The 17,791-nt window shown below is 46.3% G+C and overlaps 2 protein-coding genes across 7 annotated transcripts in view; one reads left to right on the top strand and one right to left on the bottom strand.

Annotated features, from left to right (window-relative positions):
- Nucleotides 1-8,788, top strand: part of Gnal (G protein subunit alpha L) — a 130,321-nt gene extending 121,533 nt beyond the window's left edge. For both annotated transcript variants that reach the window (XM_052742363.1, XM_052742364.1), the window contains exons 10-12: nt 1,911-2,041; nt 6,538-6,605; nt 7,936-8,788. In XM_052742363.1, coding sequence (XP_052598323.1) covers nt 1,911-2,041; nt 6,538-6,605; nt 7,936-8,082 — 346 coding nt within the window. In that variant the 3' untranslated portion in view covers nt 8,083-8,788. The remainder of the gene's footprint in view (nt 1-1,910; nt 2,042-6,537; nt 6,606-7,935) is intronic.
- Nucleotides 8,789-10,249: 1,461 nt separating this feature from the next.
- Mppe1 (metallophosphoesterase 1) overlaps nt 10,250-17,791 on the bottom strand; it is a 31,729-nt gene continuing 24,187 nt past the window's right edge. For 2 of the 5 annotated variants that reach the window (XM_052742366.1, XM_052742367.1), the window contains 7 exons: nt 16,921-17,024; nt 15,839-15,913; nt 13,864-13,972; nt 13,645-13,713; nt 13,445-13,567; nt 12,226-12,366; nt 10,250-11,114 (listed from right to left, as the gene is read on the bottom strand). In XM_052742366.1, coding sequence (XP_052598326.1) covers nt 10,932-11,114; nt 12,226-12,366; nt 13,445-13,567; nt 13,645-13,713; nt 13,864-13,972; nt 15,839-15,913; nt 16,921-17,024 — 804 coding nt within the window. In that variant the 3' untranslated portion in view covers nt 10,250-10,931. The remainder of the gene's footprint in view (nt 11,115-12,225; nt 12,367-13,444; nt 13,568-13,644; nt 13,714-13,863; nt 13,973-15,838; nt 15,914-16,920; nt 17,025-17,791) is intronic. The other 3 variants (XM_052742368.1, XM_052742369.1, XM_052742370.1) reach the window with 3 other exon arrangements.

Here is a 17,791-nt window from a genome sequence, read left to right on the forward strand (position 1 = left end):
AGTAACAGCTTAAAATAATATTCTACTACAGAAAATGATTTTGGAAAATATTTAGATATCAGCCTCTGACTTCCACTGGTTCCCACTCACACATACACACACACACATGTGTGTAAATCCTAAACTTTAATAAGCCTTTCATCCCATCTGATAGACATACTTAGCATGGGGAATATTCTTTGATGGAGCTCTTATAGGTGCTTGGTTAGGACTATTTAAATCTGTTATAAAAGTCTCAGGTTATATCTTCAATTCAAAATTAGTTTTATTTGCTTGTTTTGACCTGGCATCTCCCTACATTACCTAGGCTGGCCTTAAACTCTCAATCCTCCATCCTCAGCTTCGTGAGGTACTGGGATTACAGATATATGCCACCATGCCCGGTTGGTTGGTTGGTTTTAAGAACCCAGTTTAGAATGTTCTCTAGTAACTAGATGGTCTCTTCAATCCATACCGCTCAAAGCCATAGCACAGACACGTGATATTCTCAGAATCCCAAAGGAGCAGACATGATTATGTCAGGAAGAATGTTCCACACACACTCCCCTGCAGACTCATGCAGTTAAAAACCAGGTTCTTGCCGGGCGGTGGTGGCACACGCCTTTAATCCCAGCACTTGGGAGGCAGAGCCAGGCGGATCTCTGTGAGTTCGAGGCCAGCCTGGGCTACCAAGTGAGTTCCAGGAAAGGTGCAAAGCTACACAGAGAAACCCTGTCTCGAAAAACCAAAAAAAAAAAAAAAAAAAAAAAAAAAAAAAAAAAAAAAAAACAGGTTCTCATTAATTATTAAGGAAAAAAAAAACACCACTAAGGAATACAGAAAATAAAAGTTGACCTTGAAAATTATGTATATGAGTCTGGAGAGATGGTTATGTGGTTTAAAGTACTAGCTGCTCTTCCAGGGGACCCTGGAAGATCCCCAGTACTCTGTGTACAAATCCCTGGGTCTGATCCCCAATACTGAAAAAAAAAAAGATCCTAACTTTGTCTTCATTTATAAATATGCATGAGTATAAAAAAACTAGGCATAAAATTATAAAAATCTAATAGTAATTATCATTTGATATAATGCATTTGATTATACGTATATTTTCTATAACTTAAGCTTGTTTGCGTAGTATCTAGAAAATCTACATAAGTAAGAAAAAAACAAAAGGGGGAGATGGGTGGCATTTACATTTGCAGTCAGAGTCCTGTGGGCTGATCCCTGGGCCCTCCTAGGATTTCAGAGGGCTTTGTTTATTTGGCAGCTAAGTTCCTTTTGGCTAGACTTCAGCTTTTCTTACTTCACCACCCTGTTCCTGGGCCTCATCCCTTTACCTTCTCATATAACATGAGGGGAGTCTACTTCTGCCCCCCCCACCGCCCCCCCACCCCAGCTAAGAGGAGGTAAGACCAAGGAAAACTGGCTGCCAATTAAGCTCCTCCTGATTGGCTAATGAGTCATGTGGTACGTGAGTAACATTTTAACTTCTCCCATTGGAGTTTTCTGGCCCATTAGACCGCAAAATTATATCACAAGAGTCCAAGTGTATTCATTACATGCCTAGATCTCTGCTTACCAATAAATGTATGTCCCCACAGAGGTTCACCAAGGAAAGAGTGAACTGCCACGTTGGGGTAGAGAGGAGGGGGGTTGTCATTGATGGTACAAAGAGTGCAAATAATGGTGTATCAAATGATAGTGAGTCCACTTCCGGAAGATGCCAGGGTTGGCCCGCTCCCCCACCACCTTTTTGTCTGCCCGTCTTGCAGAGCTGAGGGTGGGGGTGAACGCAGGGCCTCGGACTGGGCAAGCACCCGCCACTGAGCTGCATCATTTGAGTTTCCCTTTCAGTCTGGCAGCGTGGTTGTGACGGTGCTTTCACACGCCAGTGTTGTGAAATCAGCGTGGGTTTCTGTTCTCTCTAGGTGGTTGCGGACCATTTCTATCATCTTGTTCTTGAACAAGCAAGATATGCTGGCAGAAAAGGTCTTGGCAGGGAAATCAAAAATTGAAGACTATTTCCCAGAGTACGCCAATTATACTGTCCCGGAAGATGGTAAGATTTCAAAACACAGTCTCGCTTACAATCGAAAGAGTCAACTGTTCTTTTCCCATAGTCCTGTAGCTGTAAGCCTGGTGAATCTATGAAATGGCCTCAGATTAAACCATCCTCTCTGCCCCACCCCCACCCCAAAAGTATTGGGGTACAGAGTGAGTAACCCTGTCCAAAATGCACAGGACCAAAAGTGTCAGGGAGCTTAGGATTTTTTTGAATTTTGGAATGTTTGCTTATCTGGGAGATGTGACCCATATTTCATTCAAAACAAGTCATTGAATGTTGGAATGTATTTGTATACACCTCAAATACATAGCCTGAGGATTTTGACTAGCCTGTGACATGAAGTCAGCTATAGAAGTTTCTGTCGGGGCTGGAGAGATGGCTCAGTGGTTAAGAGCACTGGCTGCTCTTCCAGAGGTCCTGGGTTCAACTCCCAGCATCCACATGGTAGCTCACAACTGTCTGTGACTCCAGCTCCAGGGGGTCCAACACTGTCACACAGCCATATGCAGGCAAAACACCAATGCATATAAAATTAAAACTTAAAAAAAAAAACAAAAAAACTTCAGACTGGGCACTGGTGACACACACCTTTAATCCCAGCACTCAGGAGGCAGAGCCAGGTGGATCTCTGTGAGTTCGAGGCCAGCCTGGGCTACAGAGTGAGTTCCAGGAAAGGTGCAAAGCTACACAGAGAAACCCTGTCTCGAAAAAGCAGAAAAAAAAAAAAAGTTTCTGTCTGTGGTATAATGTCAGTACATAAGAGATTAGCCGATGTGGGATATTTGAGATTTTATGTGTTCAGAATAGGGATGCTTGGTCAGTATTCAAATGTCCTACTTAGGATTCTACTTGTAAATGGTTCAGAGTTTGATTTTCTATTAAAGATGGGCCACATAAAGAAGGGCTGTTTGAGTAAGTGACTATGTCACACTAGGTAAGTTCTCTCATACCACCAGCTGGGTCTTTTGTGACCAGAGCATCATTCAAACCCCATACAGTAACCATAGGTGGCGGCTTCTGTAATTTTTTTCATAGAACAGTGATTCTCAACCTGTGGGTCATGACCCCTTCGGGTTGCATATCAGATATTTACACCGAAATTCATAACAGTAGCAAAATTACAGTTATGAAGTAACAATGAAATAATGTTATGGCTGGGGGTCGCCACCACATGAGGAACTGCATTAGAGGGTCGCAGCATGAGGAAGGTTGACAACCACTGCCATGGGACAAGAGGTGACGCAGCCTGCTCCAGGCCACATAGGTAGAGCTGGGAAGACAGGCCTCCATCCCCTGGTGTCCCAGCCTGTGCTGTCAGCCACTCCTGTGGCTGACATGACCGTTGGTGGCAACACTGGTGGCCCCCACTGGGTGGCCAGCTACACCAGCCTCCTGAGATGGAGGGCCCAGTGCTAAGGTGAGGAAGAGAAACCAGAGCTTGTCATCCCTGTCCTTTTTGCCCTTAGTTTTCGGTGTGTGTTAAGCCACTGAGCATTTTTAGGAGCGATTTGCTAAAGGGAAAGTAAGATCACTTCTAAAAAATGTGAGCCCATGAGCTAAACAAAGCCAAATGAAAGGGGTGCTTCTAGAAACTGGAGTCAGAGTTGGGTCCGCAGTTCTTACCGCTATGGAGGACAGAGAAACCTCAGATTTCTTAGCCCTTTGTGTCCCCTTTTGTCTCCTCCACTCACCGTCCCGAAATCCTGGCTTTTGTCCATTCCTAGGAAAATCCTGAGCACCATGGGACCATTCCCTGTGAGAATCAGCAGGTGCCGGGAAAGGGCCTGGCGAACAGGCTCTCCTTTGTTGTAAACGCCATCAGCCTATGCGGCCAGAGCATGTGCTGTTACATTCCTAATCAGCCCTGCCTGCCGCCACTTTGTTTCTGTTTTATGTGCCTGATTGGTTAGTTTGGAGGTTTGTTCTTGTTTTGTTTTTCTCACACACACACACACACACACACACACACACACACACACACACACACACACACCTGCCTGCCCCTGTCTCCTCAGTACTGGGATTAAAGAAGTGCACCACCACACTCAGCCACAAGCTCTTTTGCGGCCAGAGCGTACTCAGATCTCGCCTCACAGTCTGGCTAGTTCTGTCCCAGGCTGAGCCAGGGCTCTTGAAAAAGCTGTCCAGGCGTGGCTTCAGTTGCTGTGGCTGGCTCTTCCGTCTTCCCAGGACACCACCTGTCTCTCACTGCCCCTAGTCCAGGCACCAGCCTTCTCTAAGCATCACCTCTCCAGGTGTGGTCCTGACCTTACTCCCCTCCTTTCAGTGACTCAGTTTCTGGCTTAGCCTCCATGGTGATGCGCGCGTGTGTGTGTGTGTGTGTGTGTGTGTGTGTGTTTACTTGCCTTCCCTGAGCACTTCAGTTCTGGCACAGCCATCTTTCAAAGAGCACCAGCCCCAGTGGCACCTACCTCTGCATGAGGAGGTGGAGCTTCCCAGCAAAGGAACACCAAAGTGACTCATAGAGACAGCTGAAGAGACCTTGGTTCCAGCCACAGTGCTAGCCCAAGGACTGGTACTCACCTGGTACCATGTGTCCAGTCTGTCTGTGACTCCCAGGGCACCCATCCCTCCCTGGCATAGGTAATGACTGCTGGTAGCCTGGACTCACCATCCAACTTGGTGATCCTCAAGTCTGACTTCGACAGCAAGAAAGTGTAGATCCATGCAGCATGGGTGAAATGCTCAGGAATTACACAGAATGAAAGAATCCAAGCCAAGAAGACTTCAGGCTGTGTAAAGTATAGGAAATGCAGAGACTGTAGTGCCAAAATCATACTTGTTCGATTGGGAATGGGAAGAACGGGGTGCAGAGGGAAGTGGAGGCACTTCCGATGGTGTTAGATACATGGTTATTTTGATCACTCATTATTTTGTTCATAGTGATAATTTGATAAGCCAATCCATGTCAAAATGTATCAAAGTATACATTTGAAATATATATAGTTTAGAGTCTATAATTTATCCCTCAAAAAAATTGGTGCCCAGTTCCCAGCAGATGAATAACCAGAGTATTGCTAGAGGTGGAGACATCACCAGACCCTGAGGTTCCAGGACATACTTGGGTTGATAGCCAGAGGGTCTGTCTGCTGCAGGGGACTTCCCAGAGCCCCCAACCAGAGTCTGCAGTAGCTAGAAGAGAGTCTTCCTACAAGACTGATTTTAAAAACCCAAGAGCATCCCAGTCAGCACAGCCTTCCTCTCTACCATAGCTTGCAAGAGGAAGTAAAGATGGAGGGGGGCTCAGCTTCTCAGGATTCAGTTAGATGCTTTCTTGAGCAGGTTATTACTTGCCCTAACCTGTCGGTGTTGGCTGAGTTTTCCTGTCCCACAGCTGCTCTCAAATAAACACACTGAGGCTTATATCAATTATAAATGCTCGGCCAATAGCTCAGGCTTATCCCTAACTAGCTCTTACATTTTAAGTTAACCCATATTCCTTATTTATGCTCTGCCACATGGCAGTACCTTTATTAACATGGCACGTTCATCTCCTGCTCCCTCTGCATCTGGCTGGCGACTCCTCACTCTACCCTTCCTCTCCCAGTATTCTCTCTGTGTCAGGCTGTCTTGCCCAATCTCTTCCTGCCCAGCTATTGGGCAATCAGCTTTTTATTAACAATGAGAGCAATACATATTTACTGTGTACAAAGATTGTTCCACAGTATGTTTGGGTTGCTATAACAAAATTCCTTAGGCAGGGTGATTTATAAACAACAAAAGTGTTCTGGAGCCTGAGAAATCTAGAAGCAGGATACCAGATTTGGAGTCTGGTGAGGCTAACTCTCTCTTCGCTGAGTTCTATGTCCTTAACCGGTGGAAGACACGAACAAGCTCTTTCAGGTTTCTTTTATATGAATGCTGTATCCCACTCCTCAGGGCAGAGCCCTTGTAACGGAGTCATATTGGTTTAAATATTAAGGCAACTCCACGTAGTTAAAAGGGAGGTTTATTTTGTGGGGTAACTTACAAGTGAAGGGATAGGTAACAGGGTCTGGGAAAGGTGCAGCACAGTCCGGCGGTGTTCTCTGGAGAACTCTGCTCGGTCTACCTCCAGCGTCCAGGATCCAGGAACCAAGAGAGCTGGCGCATCCGGATCTCGGGTCTTCAGGGTTCTCTCTTGGCCCCACCTTATAGGCGTGACAGTTACCGAAGCCTCAATGGGGATTGGAACTTCCAGATCAAAGCTGGATCGACTACCCACTACAGAGTCATCCCACCTGTTGGTGCTTCGATGAGGAAGACAATATGGGAATATACACACATTCAAACCAGAAGATTATGTATCTTTTCTCAGAACTCTATGAGAATTAAACGCTTTGAGAGAAGGAAAGGAACATTACATTTAATTTTTCCCCATGGTATTATGTATGTTAATACCATGAACATACACAGCCCTGAGTAGTTGATTCCTTCTGCATTATTATCTTTGCTTCCTGTCAGTTAAATTTCCTTTTCAATTTCAACAGCAACACCAGATGCGGGAGAAGATCCCAAAGTCACCAGAGCCAAGTTCTTTATCCGAGATCTGTTTTTGGTAAGCAATTCCGTTGCCCTTCTGTGTTCTACCACCGTACTGTTGTTACCTTGCTCTGTGCGGTTTGCTAATGATCCCTTCGGGGTCCCCCTGTTTCCCGAAATCCTGAGCCGAGGGAGAAGCAGTTTGCCTCTCCTGCTGGAGCACACTGGCTTGAGAGAGGTTAGCTCTCTCACCCAGTTAGTTTCGGAGAGCTTCCAGCACACCCGGAAGGGAGTAAGTAGCCCGGTGACAGGGCCACACACTGTTTTCGTGTGTCTTCCAACCAGTAACAAGTCCTCCTGCAGAGTCTAAAGTGCACACAGTCAAACCTTGGTGTCTGTTTCCTCCATCCAAAAACACCAGCAGGCTGACATGGAAATGAACTTGCCCAAATTCTGCCCCTCCCCCTCTCTCAATTTGCCGTGTTTACCATACACTTTTTTTTGGTTTATTTGGGTGTGTTGTTTTTTTTTTTTTTTTTTTTTTTTTTGGGACCTTGTATATGCTAGGCAAGCATTATACCACTGAGCTCTACCCCAGTCCTTGATTTTTTTTTTTTTTTTGAGACAAGATTATGTGTAGCCCAGGCTGGCCACTGACTTACATTCCTCCTACCTCTACTTCTGGGATTACAGGCACATGGCATTAATCTTGTGCTTCCCACAGTTGACAGCAAAGAACTTTTCTCCAAGACACACCACACCATACACACACACACACACACACACACACACACACACACACACACACACACACCAGGCAACATTCCACTGCCAGCCAAAGTCACCTGTGTGGGGAATGCAGAAGTATAACCAAGATGCAGCCCCACCACATATGGAGACTTAAATACATTAGTTGCATCAGGTGGCACAGGAGTTGTGTGGTGAGGCAGGGGGATGGCTATCGCTGTGGAGTTCAAGGTTGGTGTGGGCAATAGATCAAGACCCTGCCAAAAAACAAATATAAATGAATGAAAACTGAGTCAGAGGTCTGCTCCTGCCCCCTCCCCCAGTGGCCTACACTTGTTGCAGTAGCTACCACATCTACAGGCAGAATGTATTTCCACTAGCAGAGTTCTGTCCACCAGGGCAACATAGACATGCTGGAAATTTCCATTCTGCAACTCTTAGCCTGCCTTGCTCTCTCCAAAGCCTGTCTCGGCTCTGATTCGGTGCCTGAAGCTGAGGGAAGTTTAACTCTCTCCAGGGACATGCTTGGTACCTGAACAGTTTGTGAAAGCCGGTCAGCCCAAGTCCTCCCTAGTCCCTACATAGCATGTCCCCTAAGCGGTCCTCCCGTTGGATTGCACTAGGCCCTGCCGTCCTGAGCACAACATTTCTTTTTACAGAGGATCAGCACAGCCACGGGTGACGGCAAACATTACTGCTACCCCCACTTCACCTGCGCCGTGGACACAGAGAACATCCGCAGAGTGTTCAACGACTGTCGGGACATCATCCAGAGGATGCACCTCAAGCAGTATGAACTCTTGTGAGGGCTGCCTCCCCCTCCCCCTCACCGCCGACTCTCCTCCCTCTTGGTCACCCCCTGAGGCGGTGTATCTCCCTAGCCTGCCTGTCTGTCCACCCCGAGCCATGGTAGGGTGTAGTGTTTAGTGTCACCAGGCTGCCCTCTGTCCTGTCCAAGGTATGCCTACATGTGACCAACAAGCCTTTGGCTACCTCTGACCTCCCCCCCCAGGTTTGGTCTCTGTAGCTTCTGTTTTTCACTGGACTAAACGGCCTCCCACCACCAATTTGTATCACTGCAAAGCTACCAACTCTCACGCAGGAGATACTGCAGTGAAGTGTCTCTGAGTGGGAACCTATTTATTCTTTGGTCGATGGGCATAAAGACAGCGTGGTGAATGGGGGGAATGCATTGTTTTCAAGTTCTCAAGCATGATCACAAAACTGCCCATACAGTGCCATGCACTGCGGCTCTTCCTGGTTTTTCCCTTCATGAAACGTCAGGCTAGCAGGTAGCTGCCCCTTCTGACCTGCGTTAGCCCAAGGCATAGAGTAGACCCACGCCAGAAACAGAGCAAGAGGAACTCTTTTCAGCCACAGTTGCTGTGAGCCTCGGGCATTTGGGGTAGTGTTTCTTGGAGCCTTTTACATTTAGGCAGAGACCCTGCCACACTCACTACGGCAAATTGTATCCTGTCTATAAACAAAGGTGTCCTCTACACCTTCCTGAGAGCTGGGCAGAGTCTTTCCTATCTTCTTTTTGTTGTTGCTTTCCTAGACTGTACAGACCACAAAATGTAATACTCTTTTGTATCACTACTCACGAAACCTCCATGTAGAGTTCTGTGCCTTGGTGATGGCCACACCCGGAAGGAACTATGTCCCAGCTGCGCCAAGCAGCTTGCGGTCCACACAGCCTGCTGCGTGCTTTACAGCGGGGGGACGGGTGGAACCTGTTCATCTTAGGCTCTTTTTATCAGGTTGGTGTTTATCGTTGACTTCAGAATCATCCACTTTACCAGCAGTGCCATCCCAACACCAGAACTGCTGCAGCCACCTGCTTCTACTGCTCTGAACCTCAGCTGCTGCTAACACTGGGATCACCCGATTCCAAGGCATAAGTTACAATCTACTCTTTTAGGGTACCAAGGGTTTTCTTTCCCCTGCTGCCCCCCCCCCCCACCGCCGCCACCCTCTCCAAGATGAAATGTTTCTGATGACTCCTTCAGGTTCCCTAGGTAGGAGCAGGCCTACCATCCCTTAGTTAAGTTCTACACACAATCCCATGGTACAAGAAACGGGTGGTCAGAGGAAAGCAAGGTGGTATCAATGTTAGAGTAGTGAGGACAATAAGGACGGCATCTGCCGAAGGAAGATGAAATACTACAAAGCTACTTACTTAGTATCTACTGCATTGCTAGGGATGGGCCCAGCACCTAGTGCATGCTAGGTAAGCACTCTACTGCTAATCCTTATCCGCAGCCATTACTCCAGCCCCACCAAAACCTTTACTTTAAAGACAAAATATATGGCTGTTCCTCACACGTGCAAGATCTGCCTAGAAAATAACGGTTGCTCCATCAGTGCACTGTTCTATCTACGGCCGAGGCTTTAGGAATAGTCCTCTTAGGCTTAGAGTTATCTGTAAAGATGTCCAAAGTTAAATTTTCATCAGTCCAAATGCAGAGGAGTGACAGCCTGCATCACTTATTCATCTCCTCATTGTTGTTTTGAGTTTATTCCTGAAGTCGGCATTGTGTAACGCTTCATAAATTCGTCCTGGTTGAGATGCTCTTCCACGAAAGGATGGCAGCCTTAGTCAGTTCAGCACATTTCCTGGCTCATCGTCACTGCCTCCCCATGCCATTCTCCACCATTGCACAAAACTTCTGAGCCCCCATGTGAAATGAAGGTGACTTTCAGTTCCCCCTGCACTTTCAAATCTAAGAAGAAAAACTTGCACACACACACACACACACACACACACACACACACACACACACACGTGAAATTTTGCACTACTCTGTGCATTATTACTCAACAGTTCCCTGTTACTAAAGGACTATTTAAAAGTTTTGTAGGGGCTGAATATATAGCTCTGATAGAGGACATGCTTAGCATGAAGAAGCCCTGACTCAATCAAAATAAAACATATAAATAAATAAAATGGGATCATTGAGAAAGATCGACTCCTTTAGGAAAAAAGAATATGCTTTATCTGACAAAAATTATTACACCATTTATTTTTAAATTCAAAAACATCCATGTCCTCCTCCATTTTTTCAAGTTTTAATCATCAACAGGCATTGAATTCAGACGTGACAACATGGTCTTCGAGAGAGAAAATTAAACTAAAAATCTGGTTCCATTAGCACAGAAACACAAGAGCCTATAACAGACATGTTCCTGCACGTTGAATCTGTGCTTTTGAGCATACAGCTTCATGATCTATAAGAAACTGAGACCCACTTCACAGAGGGACAGAGAAAAGCCAACTTTCAGGTACACACATAGCCTCAAGTGTGCACCGAAGCTGTTGGGCCCTTCCCTGGGGAAAGCAAGGGCTGTCTGTTGTGCATGCGAGTGACAGTGTCCATAACATTTATATACTGTACAGATGCAACCTTTGATTACACATATATTTGATAAAACAAAAGGACAAACATGTTGTAGAGTACATGTTCCATTTTTATAGCATGAGAACAGTACAGTCAGCTGTTTATTCTGCAGTCACTGGCATTGATGATTCGGAATTCCCATGATGTGCATAAGGACAACCAACATTTGCTCTCCTCCGTGGCTCACAGGGGCCCCACCGGGAGTCCTAAGTCTTTGGCTTTGATTTATATTACCGTATGCAATAGTCACCGGCTCTTCATCTTCTCGTGTGCGTTCTGCACAGTTTCCAACCAAACAGGAAAGATGAAGGCAGGCGTTCAAAGTGCAATAGGATGAGGATCGCCAGGAAGCCACCTGCTGCGCTGTACATGGTCAGCACCCTGTCCTCAAGTGGGAGGTAGCACTTGGAGAGAGCAAAGTCTCTGGATGTCAGACTGCCCTGGGGAAGAAATAGAGAAAGTTTAAACTTCGGGGTGAGTCCCAGGCACAGCAGTCTCACTTAGAGGCTGTCTTCTAGGTTCTCTCTGGTGGGTCCAGGAGGGAAGAACCCTCCCGGACTAAGGGGCTTCGAGCATAACAAGTCACCACCGGCCACACAGGTACTGATGGAAGGAAGGCGCCAAAGCTCTGCTGGCTCGGGGAGAAGGCCTGGTATGCTGACCCCTCTGTTAAAATGTATCCCTCACACAGTAAGGCAGCCCTGGAGGGAGACCAAAAGGCATCAGTCCCAGAGGAACAAGAGGACAAGAGTTTCCCTGCCACCTGATAGCAGAGCAGTCACTGTCTGTCACCCAGAAGTGCCCCTGCATCTCCATAGGCTTCCCATTGAAAGCAGTTTGCAATGCGGAATCAAGGTAGCAAATGTTTCCACTTACTTGAACTTGAAAACACAAGGGGCCCCCACCTTTTTATAGATAGAACCATACATAGAACAGTAGCATAAGACTGGGTGCAAGGACCCATGGCTACAAAGGAGGTGTTTCACTGAGTCAACACCTTTCACCAACTTGGAAATTCTGTAGGACCACGTGCCTGGCACACTTAGAAAATGAGAGATGAAGCCGGGCGGTGGTGGTGGTGCACGCCTTTAATCCCAGCACTCGGGAGGCAGAGGCAGGCGGATCTCTGTGAGTTCCAGGCCAGCCTGGTCTACAGAGTGAGATCCAGGACAGGCACCAAAACTACACAGAGAAACCCTGTCTCGAAAAACCAAAAGAAAAAAGAAAAAAGAAAGAAAATGAGAGATGACCAAGTCTGTTAATGCATTGACAACTCTTTTCTTGTAAACAAACTGGCACTTGCTGGACTCTGCCTCTGCTCTCGAGATAAAATTCTGGCAGCTGCTCCTCAGAGTCCCTCTGAAGCCGTGTTCTGCCTATTGGTCCCCCAACAATTACAGATGGGTGGTGTATACAACTCAAAAGTGCAAAGAGGGCGATGTATTTCTGGCTTTTGTATGTTTTTACAGATTGCAGCCATTAAATAGTTGATTACTGTGTTGATTTCAATACTCCAGAAAGCTTTCAGATAAAAATAAAGGTTTACGTTACCATGATGAAGCTGGGGTTGTTTCTGTTCCTCCAACTGAAGGATGGGATGCTCACCTCGGGGGTTCCTCCGGGATGGAGCACCTGACAGGCGCTGTGGGTGTGACCGCTCAGAACCAGGCGAGGCTGAAGCCACCACAGCAGCTGACAGCCAAGGAGATGCAGGCAGGGAGTTAGTTCTCAGACTGGCAGTGACAGCCCCACGGCTTTGCCAGGGCCACTGACAGGGCCACTCATTCTACTCAAATAAATGATAATCCTTAATAGGTAGGGCAGGCTTATTTTTCCTCAGATTCCCTATTCCTAGTAAACCTTAGAACCACTCTTCCAACCACAGGCTTGTATATATTACTTGATTTTTATACATTTGTCTCATAAATATTTTGCACAAATACATTTATATTTAAAATATAAATTTGTATTTACATTTAATATTTATATGTTTGCATTTTAATATATTTCTATTAGGATAATACACGGATGCTATAGTTTATATGTACTTTTCTTAAATATACATATTTTAGAAAGTACATTCCTAGTTAAATCCTTCCAAATTGGACTCTAAATTTCATTTACACTCAATTCATTTAAGTTGATTTAAAAACACTTCATGTAAAGATTAGTGGAGGGGGCTGGCAGTTAAGAGATTAGGGGAGATGGCTCAGCAGTTAAGAGCACACTGACTGCTCTTTCAGAGGACCCGGATTTAATTCCCAGCACCCACATAGCAGCTCACAACTGTCTATATAACTCTAGTTCCAGGGGATCCAACATCCTCACTCAGAAACACGTGTAGGCAAAACATCAGTGCACATGAAATCTTTTAATAATAATAATAGTAATAATAATAATAATAATAATAATAATAATAATAAAAAGGGCTGGGCGGTGGTGGCACACGCCTTTAATCCCAGCACTCGGGAGGCCGAGCCAGGAAGATCTCTGTGAGTTCGAGGCCAGCTTGGTCTACAGAGTGAGATCCAGGACAGGCTCCAAAACTACACAGAGAAACCCTGTCTCGGAAAAAAGAAAAATAGCCAATTTTAATTGAGATTAGGAAATAGTGGATCTACCAAAGAAGAAAAAAGGAACAAAGCGATTGAGCTGAAATCTGAGAGGGTGTCAAAGCCCTCCCCTTCCTGCAGCTAGTGACCACAAAGGCTCTGTGTGTTCACTCCGCTGTCCCCACGTGACCCTGGCATGAGGTCATGTCACCACACACCTTCTGTGAGGCCTCCCGAGAAAGAACATCATATTTCTCCTTAAAGGGGACGTTCTTCTCCTCTGGGGGTGCCGCATCATCGCCAGAACAATTAGCGTCGCTGGCCCGATAGAGCGGGTAGTGCTGTCCAGGATAAAAGTGGCATCAGTGATATTCTCAGAGGCGTGGCTGGATGGACGGGGCTTCCAACCCCAACTCACCTGCAGCAGTACGGGGGCGGAAAAGGGGAGCTGCTGCTCACCTTCACACTGGCTGGATCCCTGCACCTGCTGGTCAGAAGTCACCCTGTTAACCCAGCCAACCCCAGTGCTTACCCGCCGGCCAGGGAAGGGGAGCTGGGTGACTAACAGCCAGTGCGCAACTGGGGCACCTTGGGAAGACGTGAGCGCAGAGGCCTATGCTATTCCAAGGTCTCCTACCTCTCGGGAGCAATTCAGTTTCCGAGAAATCTCTCTGAGCTCGGCTTCCGCTTCAGAGCAGACGCTACAACCATCCCCTTCCATCGCGACGCTGTTGACCATCACAAAACTGAGGCAGACAGGAGCAGGCAGAAGGTCAGGCCACCGGACACACGTGTGAGCCTCTCTTCACATTGTCCCCATGGAAACAACATTATGCGTCCATGGTGTAATGAAACAAGCCCCAAGAGCAGCTTAATCCCAGCTAAACTAATTATGAGTTAATGCTGACGAAACAAAAACAGCATTAGATCCCAGATACGATGAACCTGGGCTTGCTTCTCTTGCCCCAAATCAAAGAAAGGACCAATTTGTAACTTGCAGGAAATCCTACATGACAGAAGCCGTGGGGTCTGACTACCCCTCAATCGAGCATCCAGTGAGAAGTGTGTCCTGGGGCAAGCTCCTGAGCCTGTGTCTCACTTGTGCAGGTGTGGGGACGACCAGGAAGCCTCTGGTGAAGTGTTAGTGAAACAATGTAACAAGTGCTCGAAACAGCGAACTCTAAAGTGGACTGGGAAGGGTTAGTGAAACAATGTAGCAAGCGCTCGGAAACAATGTAGCAAGTGCTCGAAACAACAAACTCTAAAGCGGACCGGGAAGCTCACAGACGCACCCACAGCAAGGGACGCTCAGGGCCAAGTGCTGATCGGTGCTACAGTGGGCTTCGATAACCCCTAACCGGGAGAGTAAGGTCAAGATTGGCTAGCCTCTACCTTTGTCATATTTTTATGGACTCCCATGAAAATACGCTTTTATTTCCTGTACACATAGCACCTGGGCATGGGAAAGGTGCTTTGTCAGCAAACTGCTTAAAATATAAGCTGTTTTTGGTACAGGGAGCTGAGGTGGCCTGTAATCTGGTGAGTATGCATAAATTCTGATGTGCTACGGTTAGGTAGACGTAACTCAGTGGCATCAGTCCATGTCTACACAGAAGAGGACGGTATTGCCAGAGAGACCGCCCTCTACCCCCGGCAGGGTTAAGAAAGAGGAGCTCTGATGGAAAACCCAAGATACTTCCACCGCCAGCTCCTTACAGTGATGGTCTCACTGCATCACCATCAGCAGAGTTCTGGGGCCACAGAGGAAGAGAACTAAAAAAGAAGAGGATCCCTCCACTGTGTGGACTCGAGCAGGGCACACAGTCTTGGAGGTTGTACTACCAACAACAAAGAAAAGGTCCAGAGTGGCCCTGCTTATGGCCTCGTGGGGGTGAGGGATATCCAATGACCAGACTAAGGGCTAGGCTGCTCTTTTAAAGGTCAAGGCTGATGAACTCGGACGGCAGAGAGAGCCACAGAAAGTGGACATACTTGGCACCAAGTGCCAGGACATCATCCCTATCAGAGTGGCCCTTGGAAAATGGTACAAATACATTTGGGTCAAATGAGAAGGTGCTTCACGATGTACACTGTGGCATGTGCCTACAGTCCCAGCTCAGGAGTTTGCCACAGCACAGACAACGTAGCAAATCCCTGTCTGCAAAAGCAAAACAAAAAGAGCCAGGGTTGGAGATTTAGCTCAGTGGTAGAGTGCTTGCCTAGCAAGTGCAAGGCCCTGAGTTCAGTCCTCAGCTCCAGAAAAACAACAAAACAAAAAGAGCCACAAAAGCACCTTGACAAAGTGGTCTGCTGGATATCTAACACTTGGGACAGTGCAGACAGAACGCCACGCCCACCATAAATGGGCGGAGTCATAGACTGATTTGTTCTTTGTGGGTGGGTCTAAGTTTCCTATCTGTCAATTCCCACAGTGACCATCAGCAGGCACCAGGTAACATAGGACATGGGTCTGACCATATGGCAGCCACCTTTGAATAACAATGGATTTGAGCTGGGGGCACAGTTCAGTGGAAGGGTCTCAGGCTCTGGGCTTCACCCCCAGCACCTCATTTAAAAAAAAAGTTTCATAAGAATTCATAGCTAATACTCACTTAACTCCTTTCCAAGAAAATAGCCTTTCCGAGCCGAACACTTTCTCAAATCGTTTTATTCTGTATTTACTCATCCTGTATCCAATTGTAAAAAGAAACACTTTTCAGGTCAAGCTGTCTTAGCACCGTGGAGTTACCGTGAACCTGAAAAATAACTTCCACAATCTGGCATTAGTGGTCTCAGGAAATTGAGGCTCAAAGATCAGGTCCACTGCTTACCGTGAGGGGAGGGTGAGTTACTTAATTCCCTGGCACCTCAGTGGAGCAGTAAACAACATGACATGAAAAAGAAAGACCTTAGTATACAGACATTTTTTAAATGACTAGCACATAAGCATCAGATCACACTACATTGTGAGCTAGCAAAAGGTATGTGGACTTATATATAGTCTGACTTCCAAGATTGACGTTAAGTGTACATTTTCATCTAGAGGTTGAATGCAGGAGGAATACAAGTTTGAGGGCCCCCTGAACTATATAGTAAGACTGAGTCTCAAAACACAGAAACAAAAATAGCCAGGCATGGTGATGTCTTTAATCCCATCACTTGGAAGCAGAGGCAGGTAGAGTTTGGGGTCAACCTGGTCTACATAGTGAGTTCCAGGGCAGCCTGAGCTATGCAGTGAAACCCTGTCTCAAAAAAATAATAAATAAAATGAATTAATTAATTACATTTTAAGTTAAATTCTTGTCATGGCACATACAACTCATTCATGCCAGATGTTTGTTGAGGGTGTAAATATGCCAAGATTTTTTTTTTTAATTTCTTAAGGAGCCTCCATTTCAGAACTCCCATCTTTGAAGGAAAACAAATTTCTTCAGTAAAACACAAATACAGCCGGGCGGTGGTGGCGCACGCCTTTAATCCCAGCACTCGGGAGGCAGAGCCAGGCGGATCTCTGTGAGTTCGAGGCCAGTCTGGGCTACCAAGTGAGTTCCAGGACAGGCGCAAAGCTACACAGAGAAACCCTGTCTCGAAAAACAAAAAAAAAAATACAGCTTTCCCCAAGTTTTAGCAACTTTAAAATAACTAATGGCTGAGCAAACATTCTGGGGGCGAGATTCTTCCACACACTACTTACTGATAGTGGAAGCCAATGTCATGATTGCCAATGATCACCTTCAGCTGCACATGGCTGTCGTGCCTGAACATCTTCTGAAACCGCTGCACATCATCTGCCCAGGCCTGAGGGAACAAGAGCCACAGCTGACAAACCCTCTTCCCTCGGCAAAACCAGGATCCTGTTTTGGCTGGAGAAGGCAACCCCTCCTCCACACCAAGACAAAGTTTTTTGTTTGGTTTGTTCTTTACAGGCAGGGTGTCTCTGTGTAGCCCTGGCTGTCCTGGAACTTGCTCTGTAGGCTGATCTTGAACCCAGAGATCCACCTGCCTCTGCCTCCCAAGTGCTGGGATTAAAGGCATGCACTACCACTGAGAGGCCAAGTTTTAATTCTTTTTACAAGACATCTATTAGCAGCTGTGGTAAATGGCAGTAGAATTCGCTACAATAAACAGGAATTTTCCACTTAGGGACTCCACACTCAGGTAAGCCAGGATCGTGATTTACAACACAGAAAAGAATTTCAGGAAGAGTCATGGGAAGCAGAGTTAAGTTTTGTCTTGTTTCCTGATTTTTTTTTTTTTTTTTTTTTTTTTTTTTTTTTGAGACAGGGTTTCTCTGTATAACAGTCCTGGCTGTCCTGAAACTTCGCTTTGTAGACCAGGCTGGCCTTGAAATCACTGAGATCCACCTGCCTCTGCCTCCCAAGTGCTGGAATTAAAGGCGTGCACCACCACTGCCCCCTTGAAGTGTTAGGTTTATTAAGTGTCCACATTTTAGATTTAAGAGAAAGCACTGAGGGGAAGATTTCCAAGTGCCTGACAGCTTTATTATGGTTTTGTAACTTTTGAAGTCACGTTGTTCAAAAGATGTAATTTGCAACAAGTTTCAA

This window comes from Peromyscus californicus, unplaced genomic scaffold (assembly GCF_007827085.1).
Source record: "Peromyscus californicus insignis strain IS unplaced genomic scaffold, ASM782708v3 Scaffold_17__1_contigs__length_78620276, whole genome shotgun sequence".
Lineage (NCBI taxonomy): Eukaryota > Metazoa > Chordata > Mammalia > Rodentia > Cricetidae > Peromyscus > Peromyscus californicus.